Source organism: Guillardia theta (assembly GCF_000315625.1).
Source record: "Guillardia theta CCMP2712 unplaced genomic scaffold GUITHscaffold_143, whole genome shotgun sequence".
NCBI classification, from domain to species: domain Eukaryota; class Cryptophyceae; order Pyrenomonadales; family Geminigeraceae; genus Guillardia; species Guillardia theta.
Genome location: NW_005434531.1, coordinates 99,292 through 121,140, shown reverse-complemented (window position 1 = coordinate 121,140; position 21,849 = coordinate 99,292). Strand labels below are relative to the sequence as shown.

The window sequence follows — 21,849 nt, the reverse complement described above, 5'->3', positions numbered from 1 at the left end:
TTATCCTGCTCCCTTTCAAATCAAATCTCTATCTTCTCTTCCCCGTCTCTGCCCACCCCCTCCCGGGCTAACCCCCCCCTTCCTGCCCACCTCGCGCCCCAGCTCTCTCGTCCTCTCCTCCCGCTGGATACCTCAGGTCAGTTCCAAACTTCACGTCCGGGTACTGCCACTTGCTCTTGTCCTTGGCGATTTCTGCCTGGAGCAGCTCCACCGCCTCGGAGTAGGAGACCTTAGCGAAGGGCTTCTCGACTGCTCCATCGTTATCTCCTCCCTCCTCCCTCCTCCTCTCAACCCTCCTGCTCCTGCTCCTGCTCCTGCTCCTGCTCCTGCTCCTGCTCCTGCTCCTGCTCCTGCTCCTGCTCCTGCTCCTGCTCCACCACTCACCCAGGTCCTTGAGCCTTTCCAGCAGCGTCTTATCATACATCTGGTTGAAGAATGCAAGATCCTCTCCGCACGTCTCAAGCGCATGCTTGACAACAAACTGCCAGTCAATGTCAGAACATCGTAAAACTCCTCTTCTTCCTTCCCCCTCCTCCTCCTCCTCCTCCTCCTCCTCCTCTCTGCTTCACTCCTTCACTCCTCCTGTCTTGCCCCAGTCCTTCTTCTTTCCTCCTCTTGCTCCTCCTCTTTTCTTGTCTCCTTCACTCCGATCTTCATCTGCACTCTGCTCACCTTCACGTATGCTTCTGCATTCTCCATGACAGACTGAAGGTCGGCAAACGCCATCTCCGGCTCAATCATCCAGAACTCAGCAAGATGCCTCGAAGTTTGGCTGAGAATGAAGTTAGAGGACCGATGGGTGAAAGAAAACGAGAAGGAGAGAGGAGAAGAACGAGAGCAGAAGGGCACGAGGAGAGGAGGAGGGGGAAATGTGAGGGAGAGGAGAGGAAGAGAGGAGGAGAGGAGGAGAGGAGGAGAGAGGAGAAAAGTGAGGAGGAAGAGAAAAGAGGAGAATAAGGAGAAAAAAGAGGATTGTTCATCGACCTGTTTTCAGCACGGAAAGTTGGCCCGAAAGTGTAGATGTCGCCGAGTGCGCAGGCAAAAGTTTCGCCAGAGAGCTAAAAGACAAAAAGAAATCTGATCAGCTGTGTTTGCATCCTGTTCTGCTCTCCTCTCCTCTCTCCTCTCCACTGCCTCCCTCTCTATGCATGCTCTGTTTGAATTCCTCCTCCTCCTTTCACCTGTCCTGACACGGTCAAGTATGCAGGCTTGCCGAAGAAATCCTTCGAGTAATCGATGGAGCCCTGACATAATTTATCTCAGAACCTCTCCACTCTCCTCCTCCTTGTGCCCTTGTCCACCGACCCACTTCCACTCTCTCCACCATGACCTCCCTCCCTCCCTCCCTCCCTCCCTCCCTCCCTCCCTCTCTTCTTCTGCCCTTCCTCCTTTTCTTCCCTTCTCCTCCTCCCTCTTCCTCTCCTTCCACCACCACCACCTCCTCCTCCTCCCCTTCCTCCTCCTCCATCACACACTTCCTTGGTCTTGGGCAGCTTGTCAACTTCAGACGGGAGGGTGGTGACTCTGAACATCTCGCCTGCTCCCTCACAGTCTGACGCCGTGATGATGGGCGACTGCAGGTACAGGAACCCTTGCTTCTGGAAGAATGCATGCGTCGCCTGCGCTAGCGCCGACCGCACGCGAGCGATCGACCCCAACGTGTTGGTACGAGGACGGAGATGTGCGATGCTGCGGAGGAACTCCAGCGTATGCCTCTTCTTCTGCAGAGGATAGTCCTTCCCGCTGCAGTCCCCGACAAGCTCGATCTCACTCGCTGCTACCTCGTACTGCTGCCCCTGCCCAGGGCTCTCTACAATCGTCCCCTTGACTGCTACCGATGCTCCTGTGCAGAGTTTCTCCACCTCCGCGTACGTCGGCAGGTCGGCGTTGACGACGATCTGGATGCCCTTGGGCAGGGAGCCGTCGTTGAGCTCGATGAAGGAGAACGACTTCTGTGACCTGACCGTCCTGACCCATCCCTTCACAATCACCTCCTTGCCCACCAGGTTCTCCTGCGACATCATGATCTCCCGCACCTTGAGGCGGTTGCGAGCAAGAGCAAGGGGTCCGATGTTGCTCACTCGCACGGGAGCGTCGCCCACAACCGCAACCTTCTCCTCCTCTTGCTTGGGAGCCTCGAGCTTGGCCTTGAGGTCAAGGAGCTTCTTGACAGCGGCGTCAAGCTCTTCCTTGCTGTGCGAGGCACTGTCTTCCTTCATGGCTGCTTTCATGTTTCTTACCACATCCCCTTGCTTCTTGATTTCGTCCTCCAGATCCTTCGTGAAGCTACCATCCTGTGTACTGGAGGCAAGCGAGCGGCAGGGAGCAACAAACTTCCTCCGCAAGTCAGAACGAGCGGTTGAGGGGAGCCTTCCACACACAAAGCTCGTTCTTGCACGAATCCCATGCTGGAGAGAAGACAGGGATGACAGGGAGGGAGCAAAACCAGCAACGTGCCTTGCGCAGCAAACTAGCACGATGGCAAGGGGAACACGCGATCTGGTGACCAGGGAGGAGGAGGTTGAGCTCCTAAGACGGGAGGAAACCATCGCCTTGGGAGGGAGGAGGGAGTGAGGGAGGAGGGAGGAGCAGGAGGAGCGGGAGCGGGACGACAGTAGCCCGACCACACGCTGCATGGGGGCCGCTCTTGAACTCTTTGAAGGATGAGGGTGTAGCAAGTGACTGGGTGGGGGTCCCTGGATTTCAATCATCACCGGTACTGTTACCAGTAAACTAGTGGGTACTTGAACAGAAAAAGAGGGACAAGGTGGGTGAAGGTCCAGGGGTAGTGGTACCAGTAAAGATGGATGACCTCCAGTCAGTCCTTCTAAATTTCACTTAACTTTGAGTAAAAAGTAACCGGATCGGCAGCGGACGGAAAATTGACGGCCCGATGGCACTGGCACTGAGATCTGAATGAGATCGTCTGAGCCCCAGGGGCTGGCCCGGCGCGTGTCACTGAGCGTCGCTACCGTAGTACCAAACGTGTCTTTTGGGGGTACCAGTTTGCAAAGGGTCAAAGGCAAGGGTGGGGGTGATAGATTGGGGGTATATGCTGGATAATGTAGGGTACCTCACCGAATACAATCGAAAGTAGGGTCCAATTCATAAGTGACTTGAACGTAAATGGAGGGGTAGAGTACTTTGACTGAACTTAAATAGGGGTATGTTCGAAATTGGCGTGGGTACAAGTGCAGAAGGGTAGGTAGAGGTACCCATTCACGCAAATGACGGGGGTGGCATTGCAGGTCGGGTTGATGCCGCGAAAGCCAAAAACGTCCCAGATAACCGGTAGTATGAAGCTAAATGGAGGGGGTAGTCATACCAAGGAACATTGTCAGCACCCCCTCATGATCCAAGTTGATCTGGGGTGGGGGGTCATGGTGGCCTCAGCAGAATCGGAACCAGGAGCAAAGGGGGTTGAAAGATATACAGACCATGGGGTACAGGGTAGTACATCCCGGGGTGGGGTGGGGTAGGATGTTGTGGTGTTGTAAAGTGGAGGGGTGGGGTCCCGAAAGTTCATATGAATCGTCGGGTGGGGTGCACGTAAAAGTATATTGTAGTACCCTTATCTTTCCTGAGTCCAAGATGGTAAAAGGTAGGTAGGGTATGTATTTTTTTGCCGTCTTTTTTCTTAGAACCGGTGGTGCTAGGGGTGGAATTGAAGGTGAAAGGTGGGTCCAAAGGTTAACAAGGTGGGTGGGCTGAAAGGTTTGTTGAGCTACTCTAGGATGAAGGTAGGGTGGTTCCATATATGAGGTATGGTGGGGTACTGAGATATATATTAAAGGGTGGGTGATCAGATACTGTTTGGAAGGGCGAGGGTGGGGTGATCGGGATCGCAATTTATCATGGCCTTATTTGGGAACAATGTAGGAGGAGAGGATAGAGGGGAGGGGTCAAGGGAGAGGACAGAAGAAGATGAAAGATGATAGGAGCGAAAAGAGAAGATGAAGAGATACTGAGAGATGGAGGAGGAGGAGCAATGGTGAGGTGCAGAAGAGGCAGGATGAAGGAAGGAATGCGACTGAGAGACATGGCTGCAGAATGCAGGGAATGGTGATCGCGTATCGACAGACCAGCACCTAGCACGAAATTTCAACAGGATAGAGGGAACAAAGAGAATACAGCGAGAGAGAGATGCGATGTTTGGATTTGTGGCAGTTAAGAAGAAACAAAGCTTCATTTCTTGAACTGCTGCGTTAAGAAACCCCAATGTTTTGGTGTCACATGTGATTGTATCGTCACTGTCCATGGTTCTCCCACTGTACATTTATAATGTTTTTGCCATATCTCATTGAATGTCAGGGATACTAGGACTCACTTATCGCAAGAAGGGCAACGATGGGAACGACGCAGAGCATTCTGGACATCGACGACGGGCAAGGTTGTCGGCATTGAGGCCGTGGAGGTCGTTGACGAGCTCGCAGGCATTCATGATTGGATGCACGAGAACTTCTTCTTCAGGGATCCAAGATGGAAGGTACGTTCTCCCATGTTGGCTTCTTGACCCTGAGTGCCCACTCAGGCCATGAAGAGGCAGCTACGCAGGAGGGTGAGCAGGAGCGGAGGATGGAAGGGTGTGTCGAACAAGTGGGGTGAGCAGCTCCTGCATCCTGCTTCTTCATCCTGAGCCTCGCTGCTTGCCTGCAGGCATTGGGATCAAGACGTCGATCGATGTGGCGAACTCGCGGGTCATGGTGAGTTGCTCAAGTAGAATGGCAGAATTCTGAAGCCTGAAACGTCCAGGTCGACAAAGTCTACGATGGAGGTCCCGCTGATCAGACAGGATGTGTTGATGTATCATGACTCACCATCACCTCTGCGTCCTCTCACCCTCCTCCTGCTCAGGCTGGGGACCGGATTCTCTACATCGACGCATTTGACATCTCGGAACTTTTCCTCCACTTTGACAAGTTCAAAGACCCCGATGGTGCTGTGCTCGATGCCATGTCGTCACTCTGACCCCCATCCTCGTAGCCGAGAATGACCTGCAGAACTTCACGCTAGAGGACATCGTAGATGTGAGTGCAGGTACAGGCGCCAGCGCTCTTGTTGACACTTTGAACAGGCTCTCATGCGTGGAGACAAGGGCTCAATTGTCCGCCTTGGGCTCGTCAAGGAAGGGCAGTCGATCGTCACGTACAAGTCCATCATACGTGACTACGATTATGAGGGGGAGGAGCCGATTACTAGCGAGTAACGAGGGAGGGTCACAGTCAGCTGCGCTCCGTAGCTGCTCCTCCGTAGCTGCTCCTCCGTAGCAGCTCCTGCGGAGCAGGAGTGTGATGGGAAGAGCTGGGCAACAGACTGAGAAGTGGTCCATGTGACATTCTATGACAAGATTAACATGCGTATGATGCCGCATGGTTATATAAGAATGGAGGAGGAGGACCCGCGCGTAAGCTCGTGCCCCACCTCCTCGTGTAACCTTTTACTTGAAAGATTAGTATTTGAGTTTTGCTGCGCTGTAAGAAGATTTAAGAAATTACAAATAAAAGTTGATTCCAATAATCACACAAGGTCTAAATTTACACACAAGAGAAACAGGGGATGAACGAATAACAAACAACGAACAGTCCGAAGACGCTGTGCGACTATCAGCAGTCCCACGCTAGAGGAACCAGCCACAACCACGTCGCGTACCACTCGAGCATGTCGTCCTCCTCCGCAAGTAAGTCGCTCAGGCTTCCGTCGTCCTTCTCCTTCTTCTTCAACGACTTGAGGCTCCTCATCGCTGACCGTCGAACTCCCTCGTCCTCGTCCTCCAGGCAGATCGTGAGGGCGAAGATCACTTGCCGGTCACCCATGTTCGCAATGCTCCCAAGTGCTCGCGCAGCTGCTTCCCTCACCACAGGGTTCGGATCGTCCAATACGCGCAGGTGAAGCGCCTTGAGGGCCTTGAGGTCTCCGTACTCTGCTAGGCTACCTAGGGCCTTGGCAGCATTCTTGCTGATGATGGGGGAGAGGTGAGGGGAGAAGAAATCTCCTCTCTCTGTGCCCTCAACCCGCCGCAGCAGCTTCAGCACAGGCGCGACAGCTACCTCGTCCCCCCTCTCAGCCACCCTTGTCAGAGCTTGCAGCGCTGCACTCCTCACAGTGATGGCTCTCTCCTCCTCGACCAGTTCGGCCATGGCGAGCACAACGTTGCGGTTTCCCTTCTCCGATATCATCGCCAAGCCCTTCACCGCCGCTTCTCTCACACAAGCAGAGTTGTCTCCTAGCCTTGCTGCTAGCGCTGCAACAGCCCATGGGGCTCCCTGTCCGGGAGACGCGTTCTTGAGCAGGTTGCAGACGGCTGCCTTCCTCTGAGAGGCGCGACTGTCCGTGAGGCCTGCCAGGGTTGAAGTGAGGTTGGTCGGGCAATTCTCGCTGAGCCAGACTGTCCAGAGTCCCGAGAAGTCAACGTGGGTGGCGAGGCTGTATCCCCCCCGTGCCTCCAGCACAGCTGTAGCCTTCATCTTCTTGGTCATGACATTCTTCTCCTCACGGCCCGAGACCACTGGTCGGCTCTCCTGCCCCACCGAGCGCTCAGATCCCCCGGTTCCGGGCTGCTGAGACATCGAGAGGAGGAGGTTGCGTCCGGGACGATGGCTGCATGACGACGTTCGCTGCATGGTTTGGAGAACAAAAGACTTGCTAAAACCATCTGAGATTTCGAAGGAAACGAAGAGAAAAAGCAGAAGAAGGCAAGACTTCGACATGTTGGCGCGCGACTATCAAACAAGGATCCTCTCACAATCACTTTCTAAGGTGAAGGAATCGCATTTTCACCCTTTCACGAACAAGTTGAAATAGATCTGCCAAAAAAAAAAATCAGCACCCTATGATTTCACGCGACAAGAAAACTTTAAGAATTGTAACTTTCGCTGCTTGTGCACACAGATAGCATGTAGAATTCATGATGGGTCAACAGAGGCCAATAAAATTCCACATCCAAAAAGAAGCATCTCAAATCGAGTTAAAGTATACATGTTGTATTATAGCAAGCAACGACAACCCAGAGATAGATTCTGGGCTGATGGGAAGTTTAAATAAATACTAGCAGATGACAGGATCATATTACGACCATGATATGCAGTGATGGCAATCAAAAAGAAGCATGGCAGGAGAACACCGTTAAGTGTAAGGCCGTGCAATGGTATGAGGATGAATAAGGAGTGAAGTAGGATTATAAGAAATCAAGAGAAGCCAACAAAAACCAGTCAAACTCGTTCATAAATGTTACTCAGCGATGAATTTTCCAGCAAGACAAGGGAGAGTGATCAAAACAATCCCTAGACCACAAGAAGAAACGAGAACAAAGCCAGGCGCTCTGCTGCACTATGCAAGGGATGACTTGTGGCGTCTGCACTGTGTCCAAGGAAAGGAGGGGGAGAGGAGGAGATGTCCATGCTATCATAATAGAGAGGTGGGGGAGGCGGTCAGAATCATTCGCGCCCATCGAGTTAGATGCGTTTGCGCCTGTTCTTCCCCTCCCACCATGGAGGACGTGGAGCGGCGGAGAGTTTTAAGACCTGGATGTATTTTAACTATAAAACAGGGGTTTCTTATTGGTAGCACTGATATTTTATACATGTATGCGCTACTACCAATTCTTTGAGAATTGTACCACATCGCATCGAAATACTGATAGCCCCCGGTACTGAAGGAATTTAAAATTATCAATTTATATATATGTATAGTGAGGGGTACTCGAGTTGAACAAGATTTTTATATCAAGACTACTGTACACAGAAATGACGGGATACAACTACGGTACCTAGGGCACAGTAGGGTGGGTGGGTGCGAGTAGAGGGAGAAAGGAGGGTAAAAGATGGATATCTAAGGGGTAGTGAACATTTAGCAATTGAAACACACCGGGTGGGGGTAGTAGACCTTTGGGTGTAGAGGATTTAAAAGTGGTTTTACAATATCGAAAAGATCTCCTTTCCCTATGATAAAAGCTTGAATTTATCCACTTCCTAGTAGAGGATCAAAATCGGTTTTAACATACCTATTGTTTGTTTTTGAAGCTTGTCAGTTAAATTTGAAAACGTAAAAGAACGATATTGCTGAAATGAACCCATCTCTCCGTGTCCTTCTGCTGCTTTGGTGAGTTGGCATTTGATGGGTGGGGTAGACTACCCTACCCTTAGAAGCCACTCTATTCCCTTCTCCTACCCTACCCATGAATCGCCTGGAACTTGTACCCCTACTATGTCGTTCTTTGGTCACATTGGTCCCAAGAGAAGAGTCTCAAAATGTGGAGCAGGTACCCTACCCCTGATCAAGCTTCTATATCACCCCACCCAGGTCAGGGCAGTTACGACGGTTCAGGTCATCGAGCCGGTATAAAATATTTTATCATAGTAAAACTATTTTAAAGATATTCGCTTTCATATAGGATATCCTGGCACAATACTCGTTTTATAATGTTTTATGTTCATTGGGTCGATGGCACGGCGCTGCCTTTATATCTCTGAAGGTTAGCAGCACGGCGGCTTTACAGCTGTGTTAATTGTTGACTAAAAAGATAGTACCGCATCGGACCTTCCGACCGTCGCCGGGACCGAGTTGGGGCCGGCCGGTTAACTAGTTCTACGGTAACATGCCAGTGAGACTGAAGTCACTGGCCGTATGGGGGACAGCAGTCGGCAGGATTGCCGGGTTTGGTTCTCCGCTGTCTTTTCTCTTCTCGCCGTTTGGCCTGTGCGACAGTCACTGAGTGTCAGGGTCAAGCCTCCTCGACTCTCCTGATTGTCATTGTACTGAGTCCGAGTTTTCAACCTTAGTAACTGTACTAGTAAAGTGCTGATGAGGCCGTAACTTGACTCAAAGAAGTTTGAGTCACTTGAAGCTGGCACAATAATTTGAATGATCGGCCGATACCAACCGTTGAACTCAGATTACCGCCCGGGCCGCGGTAACCGTTGAACGGCGGCGTGCGGGGCCGGTAGTACCGTCTCGCCGGAGTGACAGGCACCCCGGGCCCTGACTCAGTGCCAGTGAGTGGCTCGACGGTGACTCGTACCGTACGGTCGCCCGCCCGGTCAGGCCTGGGCCGGTCCGATCACCCTGTGACTCGGGCCGTCACCGTACCCCGGTCCGGGCGCGAGTTCTCGCACGGTCACTGCCGGCGTCGTCGGCGGGAGTTCATTAAAACCGCACGGTTAACTTGTAGTAAGACTTCAGCAGGCTGCCTCTGGGCGCTCGACGCCGTGACGTGCCGCAGTGCTCAGCCGTGTGACCGTCCGATCAGCGAGGGCGAGTCAAGGAGGGGAAGGAGATCCTCTTCTGGAGGGGGACGTGACCTGGGACCGCAACAGTCTTGCAGATGTCCGTGCAGATCACCATGACGCAGATGGCCATGCAGAGGAGAAGCGCAACCACAACCACAACGATCACCACTCCTTGCTTGTCCATCCTGCTGCTGCTGCTGTTGCTCCTCCTCCTCCTCCTCCTGCCAGCTTTTCTGCCCCCGAATAAGCGTGAGTCGTCCTCGTTCGAGCCTCTCTGTCCCCTCAGTTCAGTTGCAGTCTCCTCGTCCTCGATCCTCGTCCTCCCTTGGTCCTCCCGATCTCGCTCGTTCCCTTCCTCTTCGTTCTCCTCCTCGTCTCCGCTTTCCTTCTCTCTCCTGATCGACTCCAACCTCCACTGAGCGCGTGATCCACCTGACTCCTTTTTGGCAAGTTCAACACCTCCTCGCAGCAAGCAGGTTGGTTCAAGCCCGTCCTCGTCTGTGGATTTTCAGCCGTCAAAGATCCTCCTCCTCCTCCCCTGCGCTCAGTATCGTCTCCTCTCTCGCAGCTCGCCTGCCACCTCCGTTCGCTCCCACTCCTCCTCTGCTACTCCCTCAAAGGCGGCCCATGAAAGTTTCTCCTTCCTTCATTCCGCTCCTCTCACTCTCTTTCCATCGCTTTATCGTTCAGGCGGCTCAGCAGCGCTGTGAGACCTCTCCCCCTTCCTCCTCCTCCTCCTCCTCCTCCTCCTCCTCTGGTTCCTTGTGTTACACTGGTTCCTTTCCCTTCCTCATCACCTGCGCTATCGCCCCTCTCCGCCTCCTCCCCTTCTGTTTGAATCCCTCCTCCGTCACTCGATTCTTCGTCTTCTTCCTCACTCTCACGCACTCGATCATCAACCTGAGGCCTTTCTCCTCCTCCCTCTCCCCGTCGCCTTCTCACTCTACCACTTGCTCCTGCTCCTGCTCCTGCTCCTCCTGCTCCTGCTCCTGCTCCTGCTCCTGCTCCTGCTCCTGCTCCTGCTCCTGCTCCTGCTCCTGCTCCTGCTCCTGCTCCTGAACTTTCTGGCACTCGTTCTGCTTTTGATTCCGAGAGACCTATCAAACCATCAGTAGAAACTTCACATGACTACACGTTGGATTGGAAGGGAGGAGGAGCAAGAGGATAATGAGCGAGAGGAAAAGGAGGAGGAGGCGGAGGCGGAAGGGAGCAAAGGAGGAGCAGGAGCAGGAGCAGGAGGGGAAGGAGGAGGAGGAGGAGGAGTAGGCGGCGCGGGGGGTGGGCGGTGGGGGGTGGGCGGTCAAGATTAAGAGCAGCAGGAGCAGGAGCAAGATCCTTACGTGAGAAGGATTTAAAAGCTCGTATTGACGACGACAGACTCCCCGACGTTCCCACGTTGTCACCTAGTTGGAACTCGCTTCTCCTCCACCTCCTCCTCCCGCCAGCTCTACCCCAGCTCTCCCCTTCCTCCCCGCTGTCACTCTCTGCCACCGAGTCCTCCATCGCCTCCTCGTCGCTTCCTGCTCTGATCGCGTTCTCCTCCTACTCCAGAGGTTCACTATGTAAGGAGACACAAGGCAAAAACCGTCTCGCCCTCCTGCTCCTCGTGCTCCTGCTCCCCTGCCTTCCTCCTCCGTATCCTCCGCTTGAAGGTGATGCGAGCTCCTTGGAGGTACGGGCTGTTGCTCAAGGATTGAGATGCGTTAATCGCCTCCTGCTTCTGGAAACGGATGGAAATTGAATGGAGAATGGAGAAAGGAGGGAGGAGGGGAGGAGGGAGGAGGGGAGGGAGGGGAGGGAGGGGAGGGAGGGGAGGGAGGGGAGGGAGGGGAGGAGGGGAGGGAGGAGGGAGGAGGGAGGAGGGAGGAGGGAGGGAGGAGAGAAACATGTAAGTTATTGGATGGGTGTGTCACTTTTTCATGATGCTCTCACCGAGCTGAGGCGGACGATGGCGTATCTGCCGTTCGCGCTGAAGATGAAACTCGAGGACGGGAGTCAATGAGGGACAGAAGCGCACCGTCTGACCTGCAAAGAGGATGAGGAGAGGAGAGAGGAGAGGAGCAGGGCGGATGAGGATGAAGTGAGTGAACGAGTTGGAAAAGAGGATAGGGAAGTGGACGGGAGAAGAGCAGGAGGGGACAGGGCAGGGGAGAGGGAGAGGCAGGAGGCAGGAGGCAGGAGGCAGGAGGCAGGAGGGAGAGGGGAGAGGGAAGAGTGAGAGGAAGGAGGGAGAGGGATGGGAGGAGGGATCGAGAGAGAGGGAGAAGGGAGAAGGGGAGAGGGAGAGGGGGAGGGAGGAGGGAGAGGGGGAGAAATGCATTGAAGGATGAACTATCACCGCTTTAGGATCAGTTTTGCATTCGAAAGGCTCCTGGCATGATCTTCCCGGTCAGGGTTGAGGAGGAGAAGCTTCCCGCGCATCCCCCGACGGAGAGTCAATCGTACGACCTTGAGCTAGATCCTCGCATGTCAGGACCCCTCCGATCCTCCCTCCACTCCCTACCTCCTCCCTCCCATCGATCGATCTGACGTGTCCTTGCGGCTCGACATGTTCGAACAGTTGGGTTGTCCACTCCTTGATTGCTTCCCAAGACGCTGATGTGGCTGATGTAGCTGATGTAGCCGAGGAGGAGCCGACTGAAGACCTTCCTCTCTTTCGCTTCTTCGCGCTCTGCTTTCCTTCCCCTTTGTCCATGCCAAGGGCTACACAAGTTGGGCACCAGACAGCAGAGGAGGAGAAGTCGAGAGGAGGAAGAGGACAAGACGGCTGCTGCACCAGAACAAGACCAACCTCCTTCCCCCTGTGGCGAGCGAAGACCTGGAAGTCGCCCAGGGAGGACACCTCTGGGAGGGGATAGAATGTTGGCAGGAGCAAGGAAGAGAAGGGAGGGAGGGAGGGAGGAGGGACGGGAGGGAGAGAGGGAGGAGCAGGAGGAGCAGAAGAGGGGAGGGGAGGAGCACATGCTGCTGTGAAGGCCGCGGGGAAGTTCGTCATGACGACGTGGCAGCTTACGTGGAGACTGTCGTACTCCGGCATTGCGGCAAATGATGTTTTACAGATTTGTTTTTATTATCCGGGATTCTTTTTTTCACTTTGTTTTATTTCACGCGGACACGGAAAGTCTTTCTCCGGCGGGCATCGCCGGGACAAACAGCTAGTATCTTTTGCTGCTTGCTCGTGTCCTAGCGGTCTGGTATGCAAGCATGGCAACGACTCGAGCCAACGGGGAATGATAGCGATGCTCGAAACTACATGCCTCCTGCAGGTAGGCAGAGGGGCTGTAATGAAGAGTGTGGAGATGTTGTCTCTGACACATCGAAGACGTCTGAGGTGATGTGAGAGACGATACATGTTGTAATGGGAGGAGGATAACCCATCGTTCCATTATGCTCAAACATTTACGAGTGGTTTGTGCACTTAAACCCGATGGAAGAGGAAGCAATCTGTATCGAGTTGTGTTGAATGTGGGGGCATGTGCTCTTATTATGAAGTCACGACTTTTCGGAGATTGCAAAAGTTCATTCCTGTGCTTACAAACAACCCTCATCCCTTTCTACCACCTTGTGCTGATTCACTCCTGCAGGCTATAGCGCGGCACTTGACTGCAACCTGACATGATTTCTTTTCACTTGTGTAAAACATCAAGTTTGTAACTACATGTAAACTACCAAAACTTTTCGAGCAACCTGGCATAATTTTGCTTCACTTGTTCAAAAGATCAAGTTGTATCTAGATGTAAACTACAGTCATGTATGGAGCAATAAAGCCTTCATACGATCTATCATACTCCAAGCTTCTTCGTCAGCTGATCGGAGCCACAACTCCTTGTGAGGTCTGGACTCACCATCGCCGTGGGAAAGGAGGGCAGAAGTCAAAGCATCCTTCTGCCTCTCAACAACCCTCCGTCTCCTTGCACGGGAGTACAGGCAAGAAGCATCCAAGCTCCGCTCGTTACCTCCAGTCTCTTTCACATTGGCTGCGTCAACCTTCGCTTCCTCGCCACCTTCCCCTGCGCCGTTCGATTCCTCCTCCTCCTTGCTCTCAGCCTTCTCCTGCTTCCTTTCGAGCAGATCCTTCCATGTCTGTAGAGTGTCCCTGACCTCGCTGATGCTCTTCTTCACTGTCTCGGAATGCAATTGACCCTCGTCCTCGCCTCCTCTTGCTAGTCCAGGATCCCTCGATTCCCTGACAAACTTCATCGTGCAGAACAGCAATCCCACTTGCTCTGCTGCTGAATATACTGGCAGAGCTCCATCAAAAACGACTCCGTTCTCCCCGTCGTCCGATCCTTGGAACTCAGTCGCTCCCAGTGTTACGTTGGCCTGACAAAAAGAGTAGTCAGTCTCGGTGAGAAGAGTAGTCAGTCTCAGAGGCAGGTCAACGGGCGTCACCTCATCAGAAGCATCGTCGTGCATTTTTATCTTGAACCTCATTGAAAACTTCCCAGGTCTGATCTCGAACTTGCAGACTTGATCCCACCTGGCTGTTCCGTTGCACGCTGTCACCTTCACGAGATCGCATGTCAACACGCAATGACTTGTCACATATCAGAACAGACAACCACCTTGTTCGTCTTGGATTTCACTGACTCATTCATTACCGCGGTGAGTTGAAACAATGCACATCTGGACGTGAAGGCCTGAGGTGTCTCTAGCTTCATGTTGTGGACCACCAGAAATTTCTTCTTTAGCTGATCGTCCGGTTGTAGTGGGTTTGTGTTTGACTCCCTCACTGTTTCATCAGCGATAGGTTTGTGCGGAGAAAGACTTTTATCATCGAAGAAGTCCTTGTCCTCAACAACGCCGTCTTCAATTGCAAGGCCATCGAGAATGTCTTTTATACTTCCATGAGTCCAAGGCTGATGTCTTTCACTCTCGTATCCCTTGTGGCGAGGAGAGAGGATTTCTTGTGATCTCTCTTCAGAACAAACCTCATCTTTTCTCGCAATCATGGAAGCAAGAAGGGATTGCAACTCTTTTGTGCTCTCACGTACTTTGTGGAAATCGTGCTCAGTGTCGGGTACATTGTGTGAGAAGGTTGTTTCCGACCGTCGTGGATCATCGGCAGCCAACTTTTCACTTCCCATTTTGCTCTCGTTCTTGATCAAATGGTTGATAGATTGCAGAAGCTTCCTTGTTGCTGCCTTGGACTTGTTGCTCGGGATCGCGTTGCTGACTTGCTTTAGAGATCCCCTACCGAGCATATATCCCCTGCCGACAAACGCTGATGGAGCTGATTTCATACCTTTGTCCTCCTCTTTAGTTTTCGAGGTGCGAGCATCTGCTGCATGCTCAACAACACCAGGCTTCTCCCCGAGTGTTTGAACTTGCAAGGGAGCAACTTCAATCTGCTGATCGCACTTACCGTGATCAGCGGGCTCTGCGATCTGAACTATGTCCGCATTCTTGCTCTCTGCCATCATTCCGTACCTTTTCGGTTCAGATTCGGTTGTTGCTTTGTGGTCTACAGTCGCCTGTTTGCTGAGACGCACTGTGATGGTTGAAGGGCGATCCTTTTGTTTTCCCTTCACCTCCTTACCGCCCATCGTCAAAGGAAGATTCAGAACAAGATCTGCTGCGTCTTGCTTGGACATGATCTCTTCAATCTGTGCTGAGCTGATTGTCACAATTCCAACTTCATCATCTTTCGTCATCCTGTCCCAGTCCATGACCTTCACTTCCAGATCTCTGGTTTGTCCTTGGGAGACTAAAAACCGGAATTCTTCATTCCAGGTGGGATTGTACGAGCCTTTGATTGTGCTGGTCTTTCTCTGATCGTCCCCCCACTGGAGGATGCAGTAGGCGTCACAACTTCCTAGAACATCCATCTTCGGCAGGTTTGCTGCTGATTGAATCCCGACGCAAAGCTCCGATGAGTGGGGCATTCTTTCACTGTTGATTCCCTGGACTCAAAGCAAGTGTGTCAACGTCCTTCCTTGTGTGTGGCTGCGCTCTGCTTCATCTTACATGCAGAGTTCGCGCTCGCTCCCTCTTCTGCTCCCTCTCTCCTCCCTCCTGCCCCATGGCCGGGCGGTAGCAACTTGAACCAACGGCTTTGGGTTGCAACGTTATTCGTCCGTTGCAGAGTAACGTCTTTTTATTGCGAAGTTTGTGGGTAGAAAGGCGGGAAAAAAATTTGCGATCGATATGGCCGGGATAGAGGTCGATGAAGTCCTGTGGAAACTAGAAGATGCGACGATGTCAGTCGTTCGTCTTGGTAGAATCTTGATCGAACATGATTGTTTGTCTCTGCTTACAGCAAGTTGTGCTAGGTTTGATATCCAACAACTGGATGATTCTTACCGGCTGTCTCATTGCGGAGCATGAAGACAGGCTTGTGAAGATGCTCTTGTCGAGCTTTGTAATCGCCCAGGACTTGCAGCTAAGAAAACTATCGAGTCAATTGCTCTTACAAAGATTCAATGTCTCGACGAGACTGGAGCCGCACTCTATCTTGAAGGCTTTTGAACTTCACTTACGAGGGAATTTGGAGAGGTTGGTCACTGAAGCACGCTTCCAGATCTAATCTTTGTCTTTTCCGTTTAGTGCTATCAAGAAGGGACTAGTTGATATTTTGTCAGAGACAGTAAGGAGTGAAAGTTGGTTTGAGACCTTTGTCTCTTGCCGCTCCTTCCTGCTGTATTTGGCCAACGGGTTATGTCCTTTGAGTCCAGGACAATTAGCGATAAGCCAAGAGGTGAATGCCAAATCTTCTCAATCACTACTCTTTGAATGACTTGTTCTTGATCTATAGCTTAAAGATTATTCAGTCCTCAAACAACTTCAGGTGTGTATCATCTCATTGAATTTTTGATAAAGTTCTTAGCAAAATTCAGTTGGCAAGAGATAGATTTTTTGTCGTATTCTTCGAAAAGCTTCAAGTTTGCAGTATGGGATCGGACGCTTTTAATGATATCAGAGATGTTTTGATAAGACAAATCTTAGAAGATGATTTGGATCACGTCGACGCGTTAGAAGAGGTCTGATTGATTGATTATTTGTTATCCAATGACATTCCCGAATAGAGTATTTCACTTTCAGTGTTCCAATTGCTTTCTGCTATTTGTGCATCCTCTGTAGGATCTTGTGTCCAAGTCCTTCAAAACAACTCTTTCTGCAGAAGCTGGAGAAAGATACTCCTTATCAAGAGAACCTTATCAGAAAAGATTGTTTGTTTGCAACTGTGTAAAACAGCTCTGGCCCAGATCGACAGAACAATGCAAGAAGAATTCCTGCATTGTCATGAAATACCAACAATATTGTACTCCATATCTTTGACACGCATTGCAAGTCATAAATTGAAAATTACAGGTTTGAAATGTGCACTATTGAACAGGACGAGAAGATAATGGAATTGGTTTTCGAGACCCTTGATATAATAATTGCAAACAAGACTGCACTGGAATTGAAAACAATGTTGAGGTTTGGCCTGGATACGTATCTTGGCTTAGGACAAGAATACGCGAAAAGCGGTAAGAATCGGCTGCTCATCCTTTGGCATTCCTCTATACGAAGGTATATTGCTTTTGATGCCGGTATGTCTGACACATCATGCGTAGCCTTATTGCTTCAAATTTGATATCATCCAATATGGATGAAATTTCAATAGCTATCTGTTGTGGCCTTCGGGTGTCATATGATCCGGTTGAAAGTGTTTGAGTCTTGATGGTTGACAGATCTCATATACTATTTTAGGATGTCTTGTATGCAACATGGCAAAATCTTTTAACTCTATTAGAACAGCCATTGACATGGGAAAGACATTGCCCTTGTATCTTTGACGTGAATTTCAAGCCAAACATAATCATTTCAAGTCTGCAACTCTTGAAAAAATGTGAAGACAACATATACACACATGAAAAAGCAGTCGCCTGTTTTGTTGATTGCTTGTCAAGAATACTACAAGAAACCTCCCAAGATTACGAGATACGGAACCATATCGTGAGAGGTTCAGAACGTACAGTAACTTTGAGAGTCATGTCACTATACTCGGTTTGGAACGCTTTTCTTTAATTTGAATCTGGGAAGAGTGAGTTTCTTTCACAGGATATCTCAGAAAATTGTCTGGCGGCATTTCTAAGTATCGAAAATGCAGGTTTGATACAACTTGACAATTGAAACAGATCTTCTTAAAGCAACTTTGGAGGATTTGAGCTGTAAACAACGTCTGGCTTCAAAATTTGCAAAAAGCGGTGTGAAACCTCCTAAACAATTCCATTTGTTTGAATGTGATTTGCAACGAGCTCAGGCTTCCTTGGGACTTGCATTGACCTGCTGGGGAATAACCAGACTGGTTCACAAACACGGACAAATGCAGTAGCATTTCTCGCAACCCTCATTCAGAATCTAGGATTTACAGATGCTCCAGACAAGAATCAGTTATCAATACTGGAGTCGATTTCCTTTGAAAATCTTCTATCGCAAGAAGTGGATGGAAACTTGGAAGTAATGAATGATATCTGGCTTGTTTCTGGCACCATTGGTCTGCTTGCGGCTTCACTATACTATGGCGAGACTATTTGCAAGAATCACTTGTTGGAGACATGGATTGACAGAATATCCAAGAATTATAGTCATTTGATACATCAAACTGGAAATGCAAAGAATTTTCTTCTCATTTTGATGAAAATTGAGCAGAAAGGCGGAAGACTCGAGTTGGAATCAGCATTCATTGAAGACTTGTGCGCTGTAAGTGACATTCACATGGCTTTTCCCATCAATATTGATTCTTTGTTTCACTGTACAGAGCATAACAACAAATGACCTTTTGCAAGATCCCGATCTAATAGTGCACATGCATGTCTGGGTTTCGCAAAGCTTTGAAAATGTGACAGCAAAAGCATTACTGCTTCTTTGGGTGCAGAATCGAAGATCCATCGAAATATCTGATCGTCTCAAACGCCATGAGTTGGAACTTATGAATTTCATCGCTTGCAAAAACAGCAGCTCAGAGAATTGTTTAATTGATCTACTTAATGGGACATGCTCTCTTGATACAACTTCAGAAGTACTCCAAATGATACGGTAAGATAAGGCTTGCCGCAATGCAATACAGTGCTTGCACTGACATCAGATTGTAGTGACTGGGTCTATCAAGAAGCGTCCTCCGGAGTTGCTTTATTGATTCGCTCGGGATTGATTGAAATCATGTTTCAGCTATTGTTGGTGCACTCAAAAGACGAGGATTTGTATGCAAGAATCGTTGAAACCATTTCTGCAGTTTTATGGCACTCAGAGGCGAAATCAACTCTTCTGAAAACTCAAACTATACATAAGCTTTCTCTCCGAATGCAAGAAGACATTTGTGAATCAGCAAAACTTTACCAAAAAAGCACATGCCAACTCCTTGGAGCGATTTTTACCAAGTTTTTGAATGCTTCAGAAAGTTATGCAGTCTTCAAAAAACTTCATACATCTATTTCATCATCTTTGGATTCTAGAAAAACAGAACCAGTCAATATACTTATGATTTCTGTTCTTGCTGTTGCAGACAAATCAGGTGAGAAATTTACAGAGTATCTTACAGATGGAAATTTCCTTGAGAAGTTCATAACGAGCCTCTCGAATTCCATCGAAATATGTCATGTACAGTCAAGTCTAGTGTCTATCACTGCAACGGCGTACATCTATATTCATCTGTTCGAACAATTAAGAGCTAAGGCAACGTGCAACCTTGCGTGTCAGGCATTGTGTGGTGCAGCATATCGTTCTTTGCTATGTTGCATCCAAGCTATGGTTGATCCTGTCTGGCCTGCATACACAAAACAAGAAATTGTTGTGCCTATTTTCGAAGCACTAGTCTCGTCCTGCATCTCTGGCTCATATCTTTACCGGCTACCATGGTTCAAAATAATCTTAAACAAGGCTTTTGCCAACGTGTCAAAATTGTGCCCTGCAGGGTCTGAGTTCAGAACCGTGGAGAATCTATCCGTATGGTTCAATTTCTTGACTATCGTTCTCAACTCAGGGAGGGAGAATTTGAGAGAAACATTCACTGATGAAAATCTTTATCAAATCAAAGATTTGACCAAACAAGCAATTTCTTTGCCTGAATTGTTTCCGAAAGTTCTTGAATTCTGGAGGAGCGCTGCAAGTTTTCTTCAGTTGAAAGGTTTATCCTCCTCCGTGTTTTTGAAGAAGTGATCACATCCTTGTAAAGTTTCATTGAAGCAGTCTTTGTCAAGAATTTTCAAAGATGCTTTCGAGGTTTGTTTTATTGTTAACCTTTTAGTACCTTTGAAACACTGCGATAGAGATCGGAGTTGTACAAGTTGCCTGGGAAAAGTCCAATGAAATCTCATGTACTCGCAAGGGCGATGCCCTGGTTTCCACAAGAATTAATCACCAGGTGAATCAAACTTTGTTTTACGAAAGCCTGAACCATCAACAGAATAAAAGTAGCAACAAGCAAGCAACATGAGAAAGGAGGAGGAGGAGGCGATTTTGCTACAAGAATTGTTGAGGTTATTTCTTTACTTAGCTCTGACTCAAAAATGCTTTGAGGAGATCTCCGCTGAAACTGATAAACGATTCTTTTTTGACCAAAACTGTAAATCTGCTATCGCACAACAGCACATACTCCAAGGCAAAACTTTGCAGATAAGGACATGGAGTGAAAAAAGAAAACAGATATCTGCACAAGTCAGTATTCCTGTTGTGCAACTGACATACATGACATGCTCCAGTGAGAGAAAGTGATGGAAAAACTCTGAGCATGCCATCACCATGTCATCATCACAGATTGGTATAGATCTTCCAGCCGGAGGTGCTCTCAGGCACTGGAAACCCTTCCTCTGGCTTCGGCGATCGTGAGATCGACTTCATCCAGCACGTCTGGTCGAAATGCGTGAAGCCGTTGCACTGCTGGTTGCGGTCGCATATCTCACAGCAGCCCAGCGGTGATGCGACTCTCTCTACCGACGAGTCTGCGAAGTCGCCATGGCCCTTGAAGAGCTCTACGTGGGTCATCAGCATGTACCTCCAGCAGCCCCCCGTCCCCTTCGACACGTTGTGTACGTCCCACACCACATAGCTGTTGAACAGAAGCTTCATCACCTCCGGCACGTGGTAGTAGCGCAGCACCACTGCTGCAGCTACACCCATCCCGTTGATAACAGCCTTCACCCCGGCGTTGTAAGTCATGGCGAAGGGGCTCTGCAGCTCCCCGACAGCTCCGTTGTTCTGGTTCTGTACGACGAGGTCGCTGAAAGATGCGTCGGTGTAGGCAACGACGTTGTGCACGCCCTGGTCCACGCCCTCACCTCGACAGCCGTCAGCTCGGGTGACGGACCTGATCGTTGCGGCCATGACCTTGACGTAGGGCAAGACGCGGTCAATGGAGCCCATGACGTACCCGACATTGAGGGTTTCCTTGTCGGGCAGCGGCGTCAGGACAGAGCTCTCGAAGCAAGCCCGGATCCAGTTCGACGTCCACTCGTCTTGACTGAGACTGATGGACTCGCTGAAGGCGTACAGCCCTGGTTTCTTCATCACGTCGAAGGGGTTGGACTGGAAAGCAACCTGTACAACATCTGCCAGCAGCACGCGCCTGTAGTTCTTTCCATGAAGGTCCAAGAAACGCTCGAACACGAGCCAACGGTACGTCAAGGAGCTATGGTTCCTCATCGCTGCTTGCGAGATGTCCTCCTCTGCGTACTTGACAGAGATGACGCCATGATTCTTGAGGAGGGCGTCGAGTCGGGGAGTGGAGGCCCTGAGGAAGAGGACGATGTCGGAGGAGGGGGAGAATCGGCGGAGGGAGAGGACAAAGATGGAGGTGTACTCCTCATGGAGCTTGTCGACCAAGCCAAGGGCAAGGTCCTTCTCAGCATGATTGTCTTCATTGGTGAGATTGAGATGCTGTCTCTGTTGTGGTGAAGGCGGCGGTTGCGGCTGAAGCTGCGGCGGTTGCAGCCATTGTGTGTTGGTGTGCGATTGATTGACTTGTGTGCGAGAGGTCCCATGAAGCTCGGAAGTGTTTCTGTTGTAATCAAGTTGAATCGATCGATTCTTGAATCTGTCCCGCAATAACAGGAATTTCTTGATAACCACTCCGAGATCATCACGGATCTGCGAAGTTTCTCTCTGTATCTCCGACTGATGCTTCTCGAGCTTGACGATTTCGACTTTGATGTCAGTCAGAATCTCCTCTGTGTTCCCTGATAGTTGGCGCCTTACAGCAGCCTGACCTCGAATCAACTCAGATCCGTCTTCATGTTTGGCATGATGGACATCGGCACTGAAAAAATAAAGAAGCAAAAGGATGTTGGGTGTAGCGATGAGCAATCCAGCGGTCACAGGGGATATCATGAATGCACTGTACTTGCTCCGCCGTTTGGGACTACGAGGAGGCATCTTGAACTATGGGGCAGACAGACCTAAGAGCTCCAGCAGCATAGCATGCTGGAGGAGGTTGGATACCCACGGAAGCGAGTGAGAGAGGATACAGTCTGTGATGCAACTAGACCATGTAGGTCGAGCAGAGGATGATGATGAGGAGGAGCAAGAAGAAGAAGAAGAAGAAGAAGAGAGGAGGAGAGGAGGAGCAAGAAGAAGAAGAAGAAGAAGAGAGGAGGAGAGGAGGAGCAAGAAGAAGAAGAAGAAGAAGAAGAGAGGGGAGAGGAGG

General features: G+C 50.2%; 5 protein-coding genes across 5 annotated transcripts in view; 1 reads left to right on the top strand and 4 right to left on the bottom strand.

The window, feature by feature from the left end:
* The window catches only part of GUITHDRAFT_160231 (asparaginyl-tRNA synthetase), a gene marked incomplete at its 5' end in the record, with an annotated part of 6,905 nt that extends 4,266 nt beyond the window's left edge, over positions 1-2,639 (bottom strand). The window contains 6 exons of the mRNA XM_005821485.1: positions 132-249; positions 385-481; positions 673-772; positions 985-1,058; positions 1,182-1,244; positions 1,476-2,639. Coding sequence (XP_005821542.1) covers positions 132-249; positions 385-481; positions 673-772; positions 985-1,058; positions 1,182-1,244; positions 1,476-2,636 — 1,613 coding nt within the window. The remainder of the gene's footprint in view (positions 1-131; positions 250-384; positions 482-672; positions 773-984; positions 1,059-1,181; positions 1,245-1,475) is intronic.
* A 1,708-nt stretch (positions 2,640-4,347) lies between these two features.
* Positions 4,348-5,206, top strand: GUITHDRAFT_119295 (hypothetical protein; the record flags this gene model as incomplete). Its single annotated transcript, XM_005821473.1, has 8 exons — positions 4,348-4,390; positions 4,434-4,486; positions 4,532-4,601; positions 4,657-4,703; positions 4,753-4,803; positions 4,855-4,936; positions 4,984-5,027; positions 5,075-5,206. 8 exons carry the CDS (start codon positions 4,348-4,350, stop codon positions 5,204-5,206), a joined length of 522 nt encoding a protein of 173 aa, XP_005821530.1.
* Positions 5,207-5,495: 289 nt separating this feature from the next.
* Positions 5,496-6,259, bottom strand: GUITHDRAFT_98043 (hypothetical protein). The gene has a single exon (XM_005821472.1). It carries the CDS (start codon positions 6,174-6,176, stop codon positions 5,604-5,606), a length of 573 nt encoding a protein of 190 aa, XP_005821529.1. The 5' UTR covers positions 6,177-6,259; the 3' UTR covers positions 5,496-5,603.
* Positions 6,260-14,827: 8,568 nt separating this feature from the next.
* On the bottom strand, positions 14,828-15,085 carry GUITHDRAFT_51156 (hypothetical protein; the record flags this gene model as incomplete). The annotated part of the gene is made up of 1 exon (XM_005821471.1): positions 14,828-15,085. A coding segment is annotated over one exon (258 nt), but the record flags the coding sequence as incomplete, so codon positions are not given.
* A 4,873-nt stretch (positions 15,086-19,958) lies between these two features.
* Positions 19,959-21,578, bottom strand: GUITHDRAFT_119292 (hypothetical protein; the record flags this gene model as incomplete). Its single annotated transcript, XM_005821470.1, has 1 exon — positions 19,959-21,578. One exon carries the CDS (start codon positions 21,576-21,578, stop codon positions 19,959-19,961), a length of 1,620 nt encoding a protein of 539 aa, XP_005821527.1.
* Between the last annotated feature and the right edge of the window lie 271 nt (positions 21,579-21,849).

Coding starts and splice junctions, on each gene's coding strand:
- GUITHDRAFT_98043 (XM_005821472.1), bottom strand. CDS start 6,176: ATGATATCGGAGAAGGGAAACCGCAACGTTGTGCTCGCCATGGCCGAA.